Here is a 23,120-nt window from a genome sequence, read left to right as displayed (position 1 = left end):
GTGGTGAGCCGAGATCGAGCCATTGCACTCCAGCCTGGGTAACAAGAGCAAAACTCTGTCTCAAAAAAAAAAAAAAAAAAGAATGGAAATGATAACAAACAGTCTCTCAGACCACAGTGCAATCAAATTAGAACTCATTCAAAACTCACTCAAAACCACACAACTACACAGCAACTGAACAACCTGCTCCTGAATGACTACTGGGTAAATAACAAAATTAAGGCAGAAATAAGTAAGTTCTTTGAAACCAATAAGAACAAAGACACAATGTGCCAGAATCTCTGGGACACAGCTAAAGCAGCATTTAGAGGGAAATTTATAGCACTAAATGCCCACAGGAGAAAGTGGGAAAGATCTAAAATCGACACCCTTATTCACAATTAAAAGCAAACAAATTCAAAAGCTAGCAAAAGACAAGAAATAACTAAGATCAGAGCAGAACTGAAGGAGATAGGGACATGAAAAAACATTCAAAAACTCAATGAATCCAGGAGTTGGTTTTCTGAAAAGATTAACAAAACAGACCGCTAGCCAGACTAATAAAGAAGAAAGCAGAGAAGGATCAAATAGACACACTAAAAAATGATCAAGGGGATATCACCACTGATCCCACAGAAATACAAACTACCATCAGAGAATACTAAAAACACCTCTATATAAATAAACCAGAAAAATCTAGAAGAAATAGATAAATTCCTAGACACATACACCCTCCCAAGACTAAACCAGGAAGAAGTCAAATCCCTGAAGAGACCAATAACAAGTTCTGAAATTGAGGCAGTAATAGTCTACCAACCAAAAGCAAACCACAACAAAAAGCCTAGGACCAGACGGATTCACAGCCAAATTCTACCAGAGGTACAAAGAGGAGCTGGTAATTTCAAATTCCTTTTGAAATTACTCCAACAGTACAAAAAGAGGGATTCCTCCCTAACTCATTTTATGAGGCCAGCATCATCCTGATAATAAAATCTGGCAGGGACAAAACAAAAAAAGAAAATTTCAGGCCAGTGTCCCTGATGAACATTGATGCAAAAATCCTCAATAAAATACTGGCAAATCGAATACAGCAGAACATCAAAAAGCTTACCCACCACAATCAAGTCAGTTTCACCCCTGGGATGCAAGGCTGGTTCAACATACACAAACCAATAAACATTATCCATCACATAAACAGAACCAATGACAAAATCCACATGATTATCTCAATAGATACAGAGAAGGCCTTTGATAAAGTTCAACACTGCTTCATGCTAAAAACTCTCAATAAACTAGGTACTGATGGAACATATCTCAAAATAATAAGAGCTATTTATGACAGGCCCACAGCCAATATTATACTGAATGGGCAAAAGCTGGAAGCATTCCCTTTGAAAATCAGCACAAGACAAGGATACCCTCTCTCACCACTCCTATTCAATATAGTATTGGAAGTTCTGGCCAGGGCAATCAGACAAGAGAAAGAAATAAAGGGTATTCAAGTAGGAAGAGATGAAGTCAAATTGTCTAGATTGTATATTTAGAAAACCCCATCATCTCAGCCCAAAATCTCCTTAAGCTCATAAGCAACTTCAGCAAAGTCTCAGGATACAAAATCAATGTGCAAAAAAATCACAAGCATTCCTATTCACCAACAATAGACAAACAGAGAGCCAAATCATGAGTGAACTCCCATTCACAATTGCTACAAACAGAATAAAATACCTAGGAATACAACTTAAAAGGGATGTGAAGGACCTCTTCAAGGAGAACTACAAACCACTGCTCAAGAAAATAAGAGAGGACACAAACAAATGGAAAAACATTCCATGCTCATGGATAGGAAGAATCAATATCATGAAAATGGCCATGCCACCCAAAGTAATTTGTAGATTCAATGCAATCCCCATCAAGTTACCATTGACTTTCTTCACAGAATTGAAAAAACTATTTTAAATTTCATATGGAACCAAAAAAGAGCCCACATAGACAAAACAATCCTAAGCAAAAAGAACAAAGCTGGAGGCATCATGCTACCTGACTTCAAATTATACTACAAGGCTACAGTAACCAAAACAGCATGGTACTGGTACCAAAACAGAAATATAGACCAATGGAACAGAACAGAGGCCTCAAAAATAATGCCACACATCTACAACCATCTGATCTTTGACAAATCTGACAAAAACAAGCAATGTTCAGAAAAGGATTCCCTATTAAATGGTGTTAGAAAAACTGCCGAGCCATATGCAGAAAACTGAAACTGGACCCCTTCCTTACACCTTATACAAAACTTAACTCCAGATGGATTAAAGACTTATACGTAAGACCTAAAACCATAAAAATCTTGTAAGAAAACCTCGGCAGTACCATTCAGGACATAGGCATGGACAAGGACTTCATGACTAAAACACCAAAAACAATGGCAACAAAAGCCAAAACAGACAAATGGGATCTCATTAAACTAAAGAGCTTCTACACAGCAGAAGAAACTATCATCAGAATGAACAGGCAACCTACAGAATGGGAGAAAATTTTTGCAATCTATCCATCTGACAAAGGGCTAATATCCAGAATCTACAAAGAACTTAAACAAATTTACAACAAAAAAACAAACAACCCCATCAAAAAGTGGGCAAAGGATATGAACAGACACTTCTCAAAAAAAGACATTTATGCCACCAATAAACATATTTTTAAAAGCTCATCATCACTGGTCATCAGGGTAATGCAAATCAAAACCACAATGAGATACCACCTCATGCCAGTTAGAAAGGTGATCATTAAAAAGTCAGAAAAATCTGGAGAGGATGCTGGAGAGGATGTGGAGAAACAGGAATGGTTTTATACTGTTGGTGGAAGTGTAAATTAGTTCAACCATTGTGGAAGACAGTGTGGTGACTCCTCAAGGATCTAGAACCAGAAATACCATTTGACCTAGCAATTCCGTCAGTGGGTATATACCCCAAAAATTATAAATTATTCTAGTCTAAAGACACATGCACACGAATGTTTACTGCAGCACTGCTCACAATAGCAAAGACTTGGAACCAACCCAAACGTGCATCAATGATAGACTAGATGAAGAAAATGTAGCACACATACACCATGGAATACTATTCAGCCATAAAAAAGAACGAGTTCATGTTTTTGGAGGGACATGGATGAAGCTAGAAACCACCATTCTCAGCAAACTAACACAAGAACAGAAAACTAAACATTGCATGTTCTCACTCATAAGTGGGAGTTGAACAATGAGAACACATGGACACAGGGAGGGGAACATGATACACTGGGGCCTGTTGGGGGGTGGGGGACTAGGGGAGGGATAGCATTAGGAGAAATACCTAATGTAGATGACGGGTTGATGAGTGCAGCAAACCACCATGGCATGTGTATACCTATGTAACAAACCTGCATGTTCTGCACATGTATTCCAGAACTTAAGGTAATAATAATCATCATCATCATAATAAAGATACACATAGACTGAAAATGAAGGGATAGAAAAAGTTATTCCATGCCAATGGAAAGCAAAAAAGAGCAGGAGTAGCTATACTTCTATCAGAAAAAATACATTTCAAGACAAAAACTAAGAGACAAAAAAGGTCATTATGTAACAATAAAGGAGTCAATGCAAAAGAGAATATAATGATTGTAAATATATATGCACCCAGATATAATAAAGCAAATATTATTAGAGCTAAAGAGACAGATAGACCCAAACACAATAATGGCTAGAGATTTCAATACCCTACTTTCATCATTGGACAGATCACACAGACAGAAAATCAACAAATAAAAGCATTAAACTTAATCTGCACTATAAAACAAATGGACCTAGTAGATATTCACAGAACATTTCATCTAACACCTGTAGAATACACATTCTTCTCTTCAGCACATGGATCATTCTCAAGGATAGATCATATGTTAGGTCACAAAACAAGTCTTAAAACATTCAAAAAATTGAAATAATATCAAGTATCTTCTCTGACCACAATGGAATAAACCTACAAATCAATAAGAAGAGGAAATTTGGAAACTATATAAACACATAAAAATTAAACAATATGCTCTTGAGTGACCAGTGGGTGAATAAAAAAACTAAATATGAAACTGAAAATTTTCTTGAAACAAATGATAATGAAAATACAACATACTAAAACCTATGGGGTCACAGTAAAAGAGTACTAAGAGGGAAATGTATAGCTGTAAGTGCCCACATTAAAAAAGAAAAGTGTCATATAAAAATAGAATGATCTATCTTAAAGAACTGTAGCAAGAGCAAATCAAACCCAAAATTAGTAGAAGAAATAATACAGATCAGAACAGAAATGAAACTGAATGAAAAAAATACAAAAGAAGAAATGAAAAGTTGAATTTTTGAAAAGATCAATAACATTGATACACCTGTAGCCAAACTAAGAAAAAAAAGAGAGATGACCCAAATAAACAAACTCAGAGATGAAAAAGGAGACATTACAACTGATACCACAGAAAATCAAAGGATCATTAGTGACTGCTATGAGCAACTGTATACCAATAAATTAGAACATCTAGAGAAAATGGATAAATTTCTAGACACATACAACCTACCAAGATTGAACAATGAAGGAACCCAAAACCTGAACATACCAATAACAAGTAGCAAGACTGATGCCATAATAAAAAGTCTCCCAGTAAAGAGAAAGCCTGGGACCTGATAGCTTCACTGATGAATTCTACCAAGCATTTAAAGAACTAACACCAATCCTATTCAAATTGTTTCAAAATATACAGAAGAGAATACTTCCAAACTCACTCTATGAGGCCAGTATTACACTGACACCAAAACCAGACAAATATACATTAAGAAAAGAAAACTACAGGCCAATATCTCAGATGAATATTGATGAAAAATTCTCAGTAAGATACTAGCAAGCCAAATTCAACAATACATTAAAAGGAGCATTCATTATGACCAAGTTGGATTTATCTCAGGGATGCAAGGATGGCTATCCATATGCAAATCAATGTAGTACATCATATCAACAGAAGGAAGGACAAAAACCATATGATCATTTCCACTGATGCTAAAAAAGCATTTGATAAAATTTGACATGCTTTCATGATAAAAACCTTCAAAAAAACTGGGTATAAAAGGAATATACCTCAATATAATAAAAGCCATTCACAACAAACCAAGAACTAGTATCATACTGAATGGGGAAAAACTGAAAGCCTTTCCTCTAAGATCTGGAACATGACAAGGATGCCCATTTTCACTACTGTTATTCAGCATACTACTGGAAGTCCTAGCTAGAGCAATAAGTCAAGAGAACAAAATAAAGGGCAAATAATTTAGAAAGGAAGAAGTCAAATTATCCTTGTTTGCAGATGATATAATCATATTTTTAAAAAACCTAAAGACTCCACTAAAAAACTATTAGCACTGATCAACAAATTCAGTAAAGTTTCAGAATAAAAAATCAGCATGCAAAAATCAGTAGCATCTCAATATGCAAACAGTGAACAATCTGAAAAACAAATTTTTAAATCTCATTTATAATAGCTACAAATAAAATTAACTACCTAGGAATTAAGATAACCAAAGAAGTTATAGAGTTCTACAATGACAATCATAATGAAAGGAGCTGAAGAGAAAACACACACAAAAAAGGAAAAATACTACATGTTCATGGATTGCAAGAATCAATATTGTTAAAATATCGATACTACCTAAAAGCAATCTATAGATTTGATGTAATCTCTATCAAAATACCAATGACATTCTTCACAGAAATAGAAAAACAATCCTAAAATTTATATGGAAACACAAAAGACCCAGAATAGTCAAAGCTATTCCAAGCAAAAAGAACAAACTGGAGGAATCACATTATTTGACTTCAAATTATACTACTATTATAGTAACCCAAACAGCATGTTACTGGCATAAAAACAGACACATAAACCTATGGAACAAAACAGACAGCCCAGAAACAAATTCGTGTACCTACAGTGAACTCATTATCAGCAAACGTGCCAAAAACACACATTGGGGCAAAGATAGTCTCTTCAATAAATAGTGTCAGGAAAAATAGATATCCATATACAGAAGAATAAAACTAGTCCCCTATCTCTTGCCATATACAAATATCAAATCAAAATGGATTAAAAACTCAAATCTAAGATGTTAAACTATGAAACTACTACAATAAAACACAGGAGAAACTCTCCAAAACAATGGAGTGGGCAAAAATTTCTTTGGTAATAGCTCACAAGCACAGACACCCAAAGCAAAAAGGACAAATAGGATCACATCAAGTTGAAAAGCTCCTGCACAGCAAAGAAAACAATCAACAACATGAAGAGACAACTCAAAGAGAGGAAGAAAATATTGACAAACTACTCATCTGAAAAGGGATTAATAACCAGAATATACAAGGAGCTCAAATAACTCTTAAAATCTTATTAGACATTTCTTAAAAGAAGATATACAAGTGACAAACAGGTTTATGAAAAGGTGCTCAAGGCCAGGTATGGTGGCTCATGCCTATAATACCAGCACTGTGGGAGGCCAAGCTGGGCAGGAGGATCACTCGATGTCAGGAGTTCAAGACCAGCCTGGCCAACATGGCGAAACCCCGTCTCTACTAAAAATACAAAAATTAGCCTGGTATGGTGGCATACACCTATAGTTCCAGCTACTCAAGAGGCTGAGGCATGAGAATCACTTGAACCCAGGAGAGATTACTGAACCCACAATTCAGTGAGTTGAGATTGTGCCACTACATTCCAGCCTGGGGACAAAGCGAGACTCTGTCTCAAAATAAATAAATAAATAAATAAATAAATAAATAAATAAATAAAATAAAAAGAAAACAAAGATGCTCAAAATCACTGATCAACAGAAAAATGCAAATCAAAATTACAATAAAATATTATCTCACCCCAGTTAAAATGGCTTTTAACCAAGACAGGCAGTAACAAATGCTGGCAAGGATGTGGAGAGAAAGGAACCCTTGTAGATATTTGTGGGAATGTAAATTAGTACAACCACTAGGGAAAACAAGTTGGAATTTCCTCAAAAAAAAAAAAAACTAAAATTAGAGCTACCATACAATCAAAAAATTCCACTGCTGGGTACACATTCAAAAGAAAGGAAATCGGTGTACCAAAACAGTATCTTCACGCCTACATTTGTTGCAGCACTGTTCACAGTAGCCAAGATCTGGATGCAACCTAAGTATCCATCAATCAATGAATGGATAAAGAAAATGTTGCACATACACAAAATGGAGTAGTATTCAGCCATAAAAAAGGAATGAGATTCTGTCACTTTCAACAGCATGAATGGAAACGGAGGTCATTATGTTAAGTGAAATAAGACAGGCACAGAAAGACAAACTTTGAATATTCTCACTAATTTGTGGTAGCTAAAAATTAAAACAATTGAACTGATGGAGACAGACAGTAGAAGGATGGTTTCCAGAGGCTGGAAAGAGAAGTTGATAGGGAAGTAGAGATAGTTAGTGGGTACAAAAAGTAGTTAGAATGAATAAGACCTAGTATTTGATAGCATAGCAGGTGACTACAGTCAATAGTAATGTAATTGTACATTTTAAAATAGCTTAAAAAGTATAATTGGATTGTCTGTAACACAAAGGATAAACCCTTGAGGGGATGAATATCCCACTTACCCTGATCTGATTATCATGCATTTCATGCCTGTATCAAAGTATCTCACGTACTCCATAAATATATGCACTTACTATGTACCCACAAAAATCAAAAATTAAAGAATCTGATGGATAAGTCAGTGTTAATAAATCAGCTATTTTTTCTATGCTTGCTGTCAATTTAAAAGACTTGATGAATATGATATCAAAGTACAGTAACATGCCATAAAAAATAACCAAACACTTCAAGTCTTTCACTTTAAAATTAATATATAATAACCTGAGTTGAAAATGTGGGCAAAACAAATGAATCAAAATGCTGATTAGAATAATCTTTTTTATCCTCAATAATTTCTTCCCAACAATAACTGTTTCCCCCCACCAAGTCTAAGTAGGCTGGGCACAGTGATTCATGCCTATAATCCCAGCACTTAGGGAGGCCGAAGTGGGAGGATCACTTGAGTCTAGGAGTCCCAGACTAGCCTAGGTTACATGGCAAGACTCCATCTATACAAAAAATAAAAATGAAAATTAGCTGTATGGTGGTACACGCCTGTAGTTCCAGTTACTCAGGAGGCTGAGGTGGGAGGATCACTTAAGCCCAGGAGACATAGGCTACAGTGAGCAACGATTGTGCCACTGGCACTCCAGCTGGGGTGACAGAGTGAGACAGTCTCAAAAAAGAAAAGAAAGGCTAGGAATAAAATTCAGAATAAGCACTTGGTGATTTTGTTTTTCCAGTGTATTTTTCCAGTTTATATTGTGCCTAATGATTTCTAAGCAACACAGTCTGAAGGAAAGCTACAACAAATATCCATCATTCGTTTCTTCCCTCTTATGACATAGATTCTTATCAAATTATATACAGACTCTTGGTCAATTTGAGACACTAAGTCTGATGGCTAACCAAGTACATTTCTCAAGACCGCTGCTCTGGCACTGGTTATTCCCACAGTGCCCAGGGTTCCCTGAGCCACGCTGGTCCATGTTGCCCACTCACCTGCATGAGTTCATGGCTTTGCAGAAGATCATTCTCTAGCATCTCCTGGGTAAGGCGCCCCATGGTGCTGTAGAATTCATCTGCTGTTTCACAACATTCTATTTGCCTAGATGAAGAAGGGACAGAAAATAGAACTTGTTTAGGGCATCCATGCTGTGTAACAGTACATGCTGCAGGTATAAGATGTGTTGGGCTGGGCATGGTGGCTCACGCCTATAATCCCAGCACTTTGGGAGGCTGGGGCAGGAGGATTGCTTGAGGCCAGGAGTTTGAGACCAGCTTAGGCAACGCAGCGAGACCCCACCTCTCCAAAAATTTTAAAACTTAGCTGGGTATTGTGGTGCACACCTGTGGTCCCAGCTACTCAGGAGGCTAAAGCAGGAGGATCACCTAAGCCCGGGAGCAGCGAGCCACGGCCAAGGCTGAAGTGAGCCATGACAGCCCCACTGCAATCCAGCTTGGGTGATAGAGACCCTGTCTCAAAAACAAAAGAGGGGCAGTTGCCTTTTGCCATCAAATCACTCAAGTTACCAATCAACAAATAGCAAAATCCTGATAATTGTAAAGCCCACTGTGGATGAAACATTTAAAAATACCAAAAGCAACTTTGAGGAACTCGATACAGGTAAGTCCTGTCATTCCTACTTGGCTCCCCCAGCCTCACAACCCTCACATGGTATCTTTATTGTTTCCATGAGACACAATCTACACATCAGAATACCCACACTCATTAGAAATCATAACCATGAAATTGGGTACTAAAGAACAATTATCTCCTATAAGGGACTCTGTTGGTCTTAATCTGTAAACTGATATCATTAACGTAATAGATTCAAAACCAAACCACGGTAGGAATAGAAGATGAAAATTACAAGAATTGGATCTGCATATTTCATGTCCATGGGGTGTTTTCACAAGCAGAATTTTCTGAGTTCTTCTCAGGGTGCTGCTGCTAGTTGGAGATTACACTGCTCCTTGCATTCAGTTCTACGTGTAAATAAAGAATCTGACACTTAGCTACCTGTGAGTCAGATTGGACTTCAATCTTTCTTCTAGAAAGGGGAAAAAGGATAGCCCAAAGAGTACCAGGTATTTCTATTTTATTCTATTTATGTTTTTGCGACCAAGTCTTACTCTGGCGCCCAAGGCTGGAACACAGTGGCGTGATCTTGGCCCACTGCAACATCCACCTGCTGGGTTCAAGCAATCCTCCTGCCTCAGCCTCCTAAGTAGTTGAAGCTACAGGTGCCCACCATCACGCCCTGCTGATTTTTTGTATTTTTAGTAGAGACAGGTTTTCGCCATGTTGGCCAGGCTGGTCTCAAACTCCTGACCTCCAGTGATCCACCTGCCTCAGCCTCTCAAAGTGCTGGGATTACAGGTGTGAGCCACTGCACCAAGCCTAGGTATTTTCATTTCATATGACGATGTTCTTTGTATTGTAGGGTAACTCTAGTTTCCCCACCAAACAGAAGACTTACACTTTGATATCTACTAATGTTGGGGGATTTCTGTAAACCCATCCAAAAGAAATATGATTATGGAAAAACAAGAGGTTCTGGACTGTTGTTCTAATCCCATTGCCACAATCATGTAAATAAATAAATGGAATAAACTGCTGAAGTATTACTATAAAAATGTTGAGCAGCCTGTGGGCATGAATGAAAGCTGTTTAAGTTTTCTCTGGGAGGTAAGGAAAGAAATAATGCTTGAGGTGAGTTTTGAACAATGTTTTTCAGCCTGACCAGGAAGAAAAAGCATCCCAAAGACACAGATGCAGGAGATAACAGGCCCTATCTGGGGAACTGCAAGTCGCTCCGCACAATCAGTGAGACCAGCATAGGGGGAGTGGTTGCAGGACCAGAGGAAGCCAGTGAGAGCCGAGGGAAGGGAGCTACTGAGAGCAGAGAGCAAAGGCCTCACCTGGCAGCTGAGCCGCTTCAAAGCATGAGTCACTAAAAGGCTTTAAATAGGGAGTGAGGGAACAGATGTGCCCTTGGCAAGGTCTGCCTGGAGGTGGCACGGCAAATGTGGGGTACCATGGGGAAACCAAGGAGGACACACCACAGTGGACCAGGCATGAGTAACAAACGAAGAAACCAAAACAGCAGGGGCAGAGAGAAAGGACACATAAAGAGATGCTAGTGATGGTGAGCTGATGGTCTACAATTTACATATTCCAAAATACCCTTGGGGTAAGTGAAAGGTAGAAATTCCAAGTTGCAGAAGCCAGGTGAAAGGAGAAATCTGGATAACCATATATAAGGCACATGTTACTTATGTGTACATATACTGGGGATTACCTATATGCCATATATGGTTTTTCCAACAGAAAGTTTGTAGAGAAGATTACAGGCACTAGAATCAGAATGATCCAAATTTAAAGTCCCAGTTCTGCTATTCACTGGCTGTATGACTACGAACTAGTTAATTAACCTTCCTGGGGAAATTTTCTTACTTGAAAAGGCAGGGAGAATAACCCTACCTACTCCACAAGGTTATTGGGAGAACTGAATGAGACGATGTGTTTAAACTGCCTAACACAATGGCAGGCACTGCAGGCACTTATGATGTATGTCAATTGCCTTTCCTCTCCCTTAACAAGCTGCATGCTCAAAACATACAGAATTATAATAAGCAAAAACTGAAAGAGTTAAAATTCTGTCATTCTGATTCATATATCCCCTAAACTTCAAAAATACTAGCCGTTCATTATCAGTAGATTCACATTCTTAAAAGCACAGACTCGGCCAGGCGCGGTGGCTCACGCCTGTAATCCCAGCACTTTGGGAGGCCGAGGCGGGTGGATCACGAGGTCAAGAGATCGAGACCATCCTGGTCAACAAGGTGAAACCCCGTCTCTACTAAAAATATTAAAATTAGCTGGGCATGGTGGCGCGTGCCTGTAGTCCCAGCTACTCGGGAGGCTGAGGCAGGAGAATTGCTTGAACCCAGGAGGCAGAGGTTGCGGTGAGCCGAGATCGCGCCATTGCACTCCAGCCTGGGTAACAAGAGCAAAACTCCGTCTCAAAAAAAAAAAAAAAAAAGCACAGACTCTAGAGCCAGGATGCCTAGGTTCAAATTCAAGCCATTCCACTTAGTAATTGGGTGACTTTAGACAATTAACTGAACTTCTCTGTGTCTCAATTCTCACATCTATAAAAAGGAGATGACAATAATGCATACTTTATAGGATGATGAAGAATACTTGAGTTTATACATCCATAGTAATTAGAACAGTGGCTGTTCATGAAAGCACTCAATGAATATTGGCTTTTAGTTGCAGTTAGTATTATTTCGACAGTGTGACATCCCCGGGATGATCATAGGAATAAATTCCGATCCTACAGATTAATGGATAGAGAGTAGTAAAACCAGGATCACCTCTCTACTTCCTGCTCCCTCATGAAGAACCAACACAAAGGCAATTATAGCTGACTCACCATACAGTAAAGTGCTTTCCTGTTTTAATGCTATAAACCAGCTATGCAGCAACTGGACTATCACACTCAAAGAAACTATCAAAGCTCAAAGAGCTTACAATGTATAGAGTAGGTTGGAAATACATGGCTGCAGCAAGAGGTAGTTATCCGGAGGTAATGGGAGATAAGTAAATAGCACAGCAAATCCCATACAGATGAATTTATTTGCCCAGCTGAAAAGCAATGTACAATAAAACAAAGGCAAAGGAGATAGCTAGGTGACGTTTAAAAATACACACAATAATAATTTTTTAAGTCCCTGAACTGATAGTCTTTCTCTGCAAAATTGTTTACAATGCCAGAAGTCTCCCAGGAAACAACTTACCATAAATACAAAGGCTAGTTAAAAGGTTTTTGAAATAAAACAGTGTCCATGATTTATTAGTTTTCTGACATGTTGTCTATGGGAACCCACTCAAGTCATTTATAGCTCCAGAAAAGAAAGAGTAAAAACTTCACTGCTTCTTAGCTGTAAGTTTCACCCTAATGCTTCTTCCATTACCCAAAAGGTACAATCCTTATGTAGTAGTCATAATACATCAAAGATGAGTGAAAAATACTCTATCTTTTTCAGTCCTGCTACTAATAAAGAATATAAGCAAAATCTATTTGGTAATATGTTTTGGCAGTAACAAATTTCAACAGAGAATTAGTTCTTAATGAAAGGGAAGAAGTACTATGTGTTCTACCAAGCTAGATATCTTATCTCATTTAATTTTATCGCAGCCCTGAAAGGCAGAACAAAATAAAGATTCATCAAGAATCCAAATTGCGATATTAACTAACAAATTCACCTACTCATAACCAGATCTTTCAGTTTCTCTGTCACCTAAGTTCCTTTCCCTCTTCCCAACTAGTGTCCAAAGAGATGCTGCTGACAAGGACTGAAGCAGCCAGGACACAAGCACTTGAGGAGAAGTGGGAGAATCTACAGGCCTAAAGGAGCCTGCCCCCTTCTCCAAAATAGATTGCATCTGCCAACAGTGAGCCTGCTGAGATTTCAGGAGGCTAAAGCAATTTTAAAAGTTCACAACTTTCTCTTTTCCTCACACTTAAATATCAATGCTTTACACATTATAGCACAAAAACTGCTAAAGGCCCTCTACATCACAGAGCAGGGCAGAAGGTGGAAATCACTTACTCTCCTAATTTTGCCCAGATAGCCAGCGACACCCTTAGGATGATTTCTGAACCTTCGAAGAAGACTGAATCCCAGATCTTTAAAACAGTCTGATTAGGGAGGCACGTGGCAAAGAGAGTCAGAAACCACTGCATCGTGAAGACATTTGTAAGTGGGGGCTCATATCCACCTGAAACAAAACACATTCAATTCCTTCAGAACTGATGGTTGGCAACATATGCACATATCCTTTTTTAGTCTTCCATGTCCACTCAAATTTGTTAAATTTACTGATTTCTTCATATTTCTAAACTCTTGTTCCTTCTTCCTATTTTTCCTACCATGTTTCTGGAAGAACATAGGTGTGTTTAATAAATATGAACTTCATAAAATATTTACAATACTTCAGAAATCTTAACCTAAAACTTACTTTGGCTCTACCTATTGTAGTGAGCTGAAAATTAAGGAGAAAGTTTTCCTCACCAAAAATAAAAGAAGAAAAGGATTTCAGCCTCTCAAAAGCAAAAGCCATCAGATTTTCAAAATCATATAATCCCCACTTTTATTCAAATGCTACTTTGGTAAGAATAAAATTGCTCACATAAATTATCAACTTCTTAAGTAGACCACAGTGGAGTTAAACTAGAAATCATTAACAGAAAGATAGCTGGCAAATCCCAAAATAGAGAATAAACATTACATTTTAAAATATTTTCAACTAAAGATCTGGGGTCCAACAAATTTTGAAATTTCTGAATTTACTAAAAACGTAGTACTCCCTCTTACTTTATGTGATCAGTATGTATTTTTATGAAATATGAAAATTTAGATATTTAGACTGATGCTCCCTCCAAATTACAGCCAGTATGTACAACTACTTAAAAAGAGACCTGTTTTCCTGTATTCATTGTTCTTCCTATGAACAATGGAAGTATCTTTGTTCAGAGACTAGAATCTGGGATTGTTCCTCATAGCCAAGTGCAAGACACTTGGGTAAAAACATGTAGCTCACTAAAGTGTGTCTGACTAGGGGACAGGCAAGATTGGCCTCTCCAGAAGCATTATAAAATCCGCACAGTTATACTGCAGAGCCAAGTTAAATGAGATCATTCAAGTGGCTTAGAAGGAAATGCCTAGAGACACTCAGGTGTCTCTGTGTCCGTGGCCTGTTAGGAACCAGGCCTACACAGCAGGAGGTGAGCTGCAAACAAGCAAAACTTAACCTGTATTTACAGCCACTCTCCATTGCTCACCACCTGAGCTCTACCTCCTGTCAATCAGCAGCACTATTAGATTCTCTTGGAGTGAAAGCCCTCTTGTGAACTGTGCATGTGAGGGATCTAGGTTGCACGCTCCTTATGAGAATCTAACGCCTGATGATGCATCACTGTCTCCCATCACCCCCCAGATGGGACCATCTAGTTGCAGGAAAACATGCTCAGGGCTCCCACTGATTCTATATGACGGTGAGCTGCGTAATTATTTCATTCTGTATTACAATGTAATAATCATAGAAATAAACTACACAATAAATGTAATGTGCTTGAATCATCCTGAAACCATCCCCGCAACCCTACCCTGGTCTGTGGAAAAATTGTCTTTCCTGAAACCGGTCCCTGGCGCCCAAAAGGTTGGGGACCACTGGTTTGGAGGAAACACAACAAACTCCTGACTATTCTTTACACACAGCCAGGGAAGTACAAACAGTGAGTACAAATACAGCTACTAGCTCAGACACTTCCAAAGGCTGGACAATGTCCACTAGATAGCAGAGGCTCTTAGCTACTCTTTCATAATCTCAATGGTTCAGGTAAATCCAGTTTGTACTAAATTGTACCTGTAGCTCAGTTGTAAAGACTCCTACAGGTTTGGTGCCAGCTTAGAGCAGTTTAAGTAGATAGTAAGACATGCACATGGTACTCCATCCAGAGTACATCATTTCAGTTGTTGATCTGGTACTAGTATATTAGGCCCTTGACTGACTTCCTAATTATGACCAGTTAGAGGTTCAACATATGGCCTTTTGTTATTTTCAGTTTTGTTTTCATTCTCTAAAAATCTATTTCATTGTACCAAGCTCTTACCAACAAAAATACCTGAAAATACATATTTCCATTCACAGTTTAGGCTCATTTCTACAGTGGAATCAGAGAAGTCAAATATTTTCAGAATTATAACGGGATTGAATCACTACCTCCACTTTCTTTGTTTGCAGTTCTCTGAAGAGTATCCAGGTGCTGAGATAATTCAGGCAGCTTCATTCTTAAAAGGTCTCTGAAGACAGCCATATCCACAGACAATGCCCGGAGATTATTAACAAAATAGCTTTCAGGAAGTACCTTATCAATAAGATAAATCATAATCTAAAGAAAAAAAGATAAAGTTTAAGATTGCTTTGTAAAAACTGGGATCCCAACATGTCCTAAGGAGAAAATAAGTATTCAAATACATAAAATGCTGTTAGCAAAGCACACCATCCTTAAATGCATCAGTACCAAATGTTCCAGATTTACAAGGCTCTCCTACAGCCTGTCTAGGAAGCGTGTGGCATAATCATCTAAGTAACTCAGACCCCAATTCCGCTGCTGTCTGAAATTTCTAGATGGGCTGCTGGACCTGTGTTCAGCCCGTAAGTAGCTGTGATTATGCAACCCTCAGCGTCATTCTGAGAAATGACAAAGCACAAGCTTGCGCAGCAGCCAGCAGAGCCTCAGTGCTGGCTCCTTGATGTCAATATAGTTTTACAACCTCAATATGAAAACTAACAGCAGGCCTATCATAAAACACCCCCACTGAAGTAGCTCTCAAGATTTACTCACCATCAACCTGGGCTATAGAGCAACTCATGCTGACTTCTGGTCCACTTCCTGGAAAAATGCAACTAGGCTTTGTTTGAACAAATGGTACTTTTCAAAATCTGTATTTCTTTCATAAGATTGTCATAGAGGTTCTTCAAATTACTATTTTCATTTTGATTTTTCTACTTGTATTACCTTTTCTAAAATGTCAAGAACCTCTAGAATGACCCAGCCAAACACATATGAGCTCTGTATGTCAATCCCTGCTTCTTTCCCACCGAACTCTTACCAACAAAATATAAATTCTCATTCAGTGTTTAGGTTCATTTGTACAGTGGAATCAGAGAAGTCAAATATTTTTAGAGTTATAATAGCATTGAATCACTACCTCCACTTTCTTTGTTTGCAGTACTCTGAAGAATATCCAGGTGTTAATTCAGGCGGCTTCATTCTTAAAAAGGTCTGGCATGCTCTATCCCTGACCCACTCCCTAAAAGACCAGCTCCTTCCCCAAAGCATCAGAAAAACAAAATTAAGAACAAAATCATAAATGGCTCTATATACATAACTGGCTCTATGTTGGCAGAAAATTAGCTATCTCACATTTTGAATTTCAGGATACCATAAAACTCTATTCCCCCCACCCCCAGAAAAACTCCCACCCTGCAAGAGCCCATTTTCCCCTCCTCCCCAGCTTATAATTTATACTTCTCAGGGTCATCGTTTGGAATGAGTCAGTAGGGCAGGCGCATGCTCTCAGGGAGGATCGTCTCCTTTGGTATAGGGTGACCAGACCCAGAGGGCCTTAGCCTTCTCATGTTAGGATAAAATTTACCGGGTAAATGTATCATCGTCTTGGAAATAGGAGCTCAGCAACAAGAAAAGGAGTAAATTCAGTCTTTGTGGGGAGAGGAAGCTCTGGGAGGCAGCAACTGATGGAGAGAACAGGTGTAAGCATGGTAGAGTGCCCTTGCAGGAACCTAGCACTCTATGGATCAGGATTAGAGGGATTTACAGGATCATGAATGCAGATGTAATGTGCTGACAATTATTGTACTTTTTATCTAAAGATAAGATATTTAGTACCAAGAAGGATACTTGGTTTTTACTAAGAAATTATGATCCCTCAAAATTACGTGAAAACAAGCAAAAAAAAAATTCTTCAATTATCATACTAATTCCTGCAACAGAGAAATTCTCTATCGGAAGGCATCTCAATGTCTGATATGAAGACATAGATCCAGTCTGTAATCCCAGCACTTTGGAAGGCTGAGGCAGGAGGATCACCTGAGGTCAGGAGTTTGAGACCAGCCTGGCCAACATGGTGAAACCCCGTCTCTACTAAAAGTACAATATTCACCGGGCATGCTGGCATGTACCTGTAATCCCAGCTACTCAGGAGGCTGAGCCAGGAGAATTGCTTGAACCTGGAAGGTGAAGGTCGCAGTGAGCCAAGATCATGCCACTGTACTCCAGCCTGGATGACAGAGCAAGACTGCCTCCAAAAAAAAAAAATTGAATCAGGCTAAATAATGGGAGAACTTTGAATTTTAAAAAAAAGTTAAAAATAAAAGATTTACCAAGTAAAAATATAAGCGCTAAAAAGCAGGAAAAATGGTTCACCTATTTCTAATAACTATACATTTCCTAGTAATTATGATTTGTAGAGGCCAGGCTGGAAAAATAGACGTACAATATTTTCCTCGACATCAAAAGTGTTTCTTCATGAAACCCCCCAACCTTCTTCTGCATATTAAATATCTAACCACAAGATCTACACACTCTTAAATGAGCTCCATGCAATGAGATGATGACATCATCTCATTGCATGGAGCTCATTTTCATGGGGGCAGAAATATTCAGTTTTTCATCTTTAATCCATATTTTTATGGGAGTTTTTAATTTCTACTTTCTCAAGTGTTACTGAGTCCTTTTATAATTTGATTGGCATGTACGTTTCCTTTCCTGAATGTCTCTATCCCACCCCTTAACTTAAATCACTTATTCCAATTGCTCTAGAAAACAATTCCCATTTTATAGTCATACCAATTAGATCTGAAAAAAAAAAAAACTGATGAAAGCTGACAGACTGAGTAAACAAAATTGCTTCTTAATAAAAATCTTCTTAAAGTCATGTATTTGTCACTGCCATCCTCCACCTACTCCCACCTATTTGATGAACAAGTAACTTCAAAGTTGCTTCCTTAAATACATCAATGGAAAAAGTGAGAGGCTGAAAACAGATTTAGATCACATCAGGTTGGATCTATAACTAGTCCACCATCATATGTATAAAACCAAGAAGAATATTTGTTTATTTTTCCACATCACATTAGTCAGTGATTGAGAGTATCAATAAGGTATTCACCATAGTCAAACACAGGTTGTTGGGAGTAGGGTTGCGGGAGGCAGTTCTTGAACACGAAGACAAAGTATCTTCACATACATCACAAAGCACTGCAGTCAACAGCAGTTTAAAGGTTCAAATATGAATTAACAACTCCATATTGCCTTAAGCAAACTGTCATTAGTCTCCACATTTAAAATGCTTCATTTCTCATAAGCACTCTATTTCTGGTGACTCACTGACTCACTTGCAAACCAATAAGCTTACATCACTAGTGCCCCATCTCAACATGTTTCCAAAATTTGTTTTAACTAATAAAGGTCCTAGGCATCAAAGATTAAAAGATAGTAATATAAGTCAATTCCATAATGCTTCTCCATGCAAACACCTTCCACTGACACTCACTCTCAGCCCAACTCCTCCATACATTGTTCCAAATATGAAGGAGTAAAGCAGCCTAATAAGGCAATCCAATCATAATTAAGCATAACTAGTGTGGGAGGCAGTTCTAACATGATCCCCCTGCCAGTCACACCCTTGTATGAACTCTTCCCCTTGACTATGAGCTGAACCTGGTGACTGGCTTCTAAAGAACAGAATATGGAAATATAGTGGGATGTTACTTTGGATGTTTGGCTACAAATCTGTAACTTAAGCTCTTTTGCCTTGTTCACCATCTTTTACTCTCTTGTTCACTTTGGGGGTGCCAGCCACTGGGTTGGGAGATGGAGAGACCCCACATGGCAAGGAACTATTAAAGGCCTCCAGTCAACAGCCACCAAGGGACTGGGGTCTCAGTCCAACAGCCTGTGAAGAATTAAATCTCACCAACAACCACATAAACAAACTTGAAAGCCAAAGCCCATCCCCAATTGGGCCTCCAGACAAGACTGCAACCCTAACTAACAGTTTAACTGCCACAGTGAAGTAACCTTGAGGCAGTTAAGCTGTGCCTAGATTTCTGACTCAAAGAAACTGTAAGGTAATACATGTTTGCTGTTTTAAGCAGCTAATTTGTTGAATAGCAATGAATAATTAATACAAATATTTAACTTGCCTTAAAAATATGATGTCTTATAAATGAGACTAAACACATAATCATTTGTCTCACAGTTGGCAGCTACATGAGTCTGTCACCTTACATGACTTTAACCTGGAGGAAATGCTATCATAGGTCATTACAAAGGTTTGGAAAAGGATGAAACATCAAGGAAGAGAGATTATAGTTTCAATTTCTCACTCTCAGAAGAATGTCCATTGCTTTTGTCAGAGCCTGCTACTCACTTTGAGGGCATCCCCTTCATTCCCTTCCATCACTTCCAGAATTAGTGCAGCCAGGATGTTAAAGCCTTGGCAGTACCCAACACTTTTGTTCCATCGGGCATAGGCCAGTAGCACCCGCTTCAACACAACCCTGTCCTGCTCAGCCTCTTGGCCACAGTAAGAACTACAGCCTGTGCGGTGAAGGTCCTAAAATGGAAGGGAAACAATATTTTCAAAAATAAATTCTTTCCAAAAAAATACCTTTAGTTATTTTTTGACTCAATAAAGAGTCAAATTATGAACATAAATTTTATTTTTCAAAAATGTACATGTGGCTTATACATATGAGCTAAAATGCATTTTTAGCTTTCTTTTTCTTAATATTTTGTAATACGCTGTTTAAGAGAGATTTGCAACGGGAATTTCAGTCAGGCATATTCTCAACTTAAAATGTTTCTAAGATTACCACAAAAAGCAGCCCAGAATCGACAACAATTACATTATAATTTCATATAAATTGATTGTTTGTTTTAATAATATTTCTCAGATAAAACAATAGTGATCCCAGTACATGTATGCTTGAGGCTAACATTTGTTCTTTCTACAAAAAAAGTATATTTAGCTATCAAAACTCTAAATAACATAAAGGAGTGAAATCAAAATAGCAAAAAATGTGATTATAGAGAGAAAAAATCATTCTATTCAAATTGTTTTATGAATTTATATAAGAAAGAAATATTTGCTATGCTTTAATATTTAATGAAGGCAATATCTGTTAATTTAATTACTAAGCAGTGACCACAATTTTCAAAGCTGAAGTCATTTACTGACATAGCATTCACTTCAATGAGAAAATAAAAGATCTTCTTAATAACATGATTGTTACAAAAGATGCATTGCCTTAATTCACCAGTTAGACAGAAAGGAAATATTTCAAATATGGGATACTTCATCTCTGTGAAACATATTCTAAAATTCCAAATATATAGCTGAAATGTGAATAATGCAAAGGCTTTTTAGTACACAATGTAAAATTGCATAACTTTTTTAGCATTTGTCTGAAACAGACCAAGTTAGAACAAAAAGTAGCTCATTTTAGTTAGTACTTTCTCCTTAAAAAAAAAAAAAAAAATCTCCAAACATGCCAAAACATTAGCCATCTTGAGGTGGCCAAAATTTGGATGAAACAACTTTCTTTTTAAAGCCCCAGCTTTGCATCACACTGTAATATACTCATATAAAATCAAAACCCATGTGCTAGAGCCTTATGTAAGAGGATAATACTGGAATCAGAATCAGCATCCTTGGCTTTTAGCACCAGGCTCTGTTCAGCTGTAATAATCCAGGTAGGCAAACCACAGCTGCCTACACAGCTGGCTTGAACCCACAAGCATTTGATTGGAATGGACCCACTTGTGAACTTGTCTTTAGAAAATGGCGTTAAGAAACTATCAAAGACCCTAATAAGAACCAAATGATTCTCATATGAAATATACTTAACTTTTTCAATCAGTGACTTTTACATAAAAATCCAGTTGGTAGCATTGACTCATGATAAAAGGTCCTTCCTATGGTGTGAGGAAGACTAATAAGTTGAATATGAATGAAAGCTCATTCGCTAACATTTTCTTCTTAAATGTTAGCTCATTCACTAACATTTAAATTTACGCAGACAACACATTGTCAAGGTTCCCCATGAAAAAGCTAATGAAATGAGAAGGCAGAAAATATACAGACATTCAGACCAGAAGGTAGAGATCATCTGATCCTCTGTCCAAAAAACAATTGGCTCTTAGAGTCTTTCTTCTGTATTAGGATGACAGGCCAAGTTCAGGGGTATTACCTTGACTATCTGAATTCCCATGGAGTCATCATCAGGATTACTCCTTTCATTGAAAGTGAAGCGCATGGTTTTGTCCCAGTCAATGGCTATACTGTGCAAATAATGATCTGCCAAGGTCAACCAAACCTAAAACATTACATAGACAAAGAAGAATGCCAAAGTAGAATACATAATTTCATCTTTATTAGAAAGTAGTTATTGCATTCAACAAGAAAATAAGAAGTGTCCCTAGACCAGACATCACTCCTAAGTCGAAATCTACAAGAGCCTCATTGAAATTTTTGCTTTACTGAACTGCACTATCTCAGGCCTTTTATTTACTCGTTCAATAAATATTTGTTGAGTTCCTACTATATGCCAAGCAGCAATCTAGGCACCAGGGATACTGTTAGGAAGACAAACCAAGAAGATTTTGAAATTTTATTTCTGTTCATTAAATAACCTGTATAATCTCATAAGCCTCTTTTACTTGGCTCTGAATTGCTCTCCATACTTCGGCAAGAGCCATCTGGTCACTCATGGCAAATGGGGCTTTTTTCACCATAGTGTGGCCTCTGCCTTTAAATCATCCCTCTCTCTCACACACGTACACAAAACTGACAGATGGGCTCTCATAATGAATAAGTTTTTTAAAAGAGCCACTGGATATTTTTACTCCTTTGATTATCTTATCCAAAAAAAAATCTGTTTCTGAAAGTTGTATTTCATAATGTCATTTATATATATATTTTGAGGAACCTCAGTGCTCAAATTCTAGAAATATAAAGATTAGACTCAGTTAATATCCTAAGCATGTATTTCAAGTTTTGGTATTTAAACATAATTTAGCAGGAATAACATTGATTTATATCTCCAGTCAGTCTTCTATCCTAACATTAGAAGCATATATCCAAATGTTTGCTTGATACCTTCAAATTAGATATCTAATAGGCATCTCAACAAATCCAAAACCAATCACTTGCTCCACCACCCACCCTACCTACACATACAGACAGACACACACGTCTCCTCCTGCCATCTGAGTAAACAGTAACTCTACCTCCCAATCACTCAGGCCAAAATCTTGAAGTCATCTTTTACATTCCTTTTATACCTTATATTCAATCCAATAGGAATTCATGTCAGTTCAGCCTTCAAAATACATCTAGGATCTCCATCTCCACTACCACAACCCTAATACATCTCCTGCCTGAGCTACTGCAAGTCTTCTACTCGTCTCCCTACTTCAGCCTTTGTCTCTCATATTCTCAAGTCAGTAGCCAGAGTATTCCATTCATAATAAAAAAGTCAGATCACGTCACTCCCCAGCTCAAAACTTCCCAATGCTTCCCAGCTCAAACTGACCAAAAGCCCAAGTCCTATGGTAGCCTACCAGGTTTTCCACGATCTGCCACACCCCAACCCACCACATCACCTCTATGACCCCCTCTCCTATTTCTTCCCTCTTTGTTCACTGTGCCTCAGCCTTGCCACACCCCATCTTTGCTTGAATACAACTGAAAAGTGAGGCACGAGATGCTCCCACCTGAAGGCTGAGGGGGTGCTTGCACTGGCTGTTCCCTCTGTCTGGAGGATTTCCCCACAGGTAGTTGCATGGCTGGCTTCTCATCTCCTTCAGGGGCCTACT

At 38.1% G+C, this 23,120-nt stretch overlaps 1 protein-coding gene across 6 annotated transcripts in view; it reads right to left on the bottom strand.

Annotated features, from left to right (window-relative positions):
• The window catches only part of TBC1D30 (TBC1 domain family member 30), a 98,461-nt gene that overhangs the window by 31,248 nt on the left and 44,093 nt on the right, over nt 1-23,120 (bottom strand). For all 6 annotated transcript variants that reach the window (XM_012444957.3, XM_021670232.2, XM_021670231.2 and 3 more), the window contains 5 exons: nt 21,494-21,619; nt 19,672-19,857; nt 15,437-15,605; nt 13,264-13,432; nt 8,641-8,746 (listed from right to left, as the gene is read on the bottom strand). In XM_012444957.3, coding sequence (XP_012300380.2) covers nt 8,641-8,746; nt 13,264-13,432; nt 15,437-15,605; nt 19,672-19,857; nt 21,494-21,619 — 756 coding nt within the window. The remainder of the gene's footprint in view (nt 1-8,640; nt 8,747-13,263; nt 13,433-15,436; nt 15,606-19,671; nt 19,858-21,493; nt 21,620-23,120) is intronic.

The sequence above is a fragment of the Aotus nancymaae genome, unplaced genomic scaffold (assembly GCF_030222135.1).
Source record: "Aotus nancymaae isolate 86718 unplaced genomic scaffold, 86718_ANA_hifiasm-v0.15.2.pri h1tg000016l, whole genome shotgun sequence".
NCBI classification, from domain to species: Eukaryota; Metazoa; Chordata; class Mammalia; order Primates; family Aotidae; genus Aotus; species Aotus nancymaae.
Note: the sequence above shows the minus strand (reverse complement) of the source record. Positions and strands in the feature narration are given on the sequence as shown.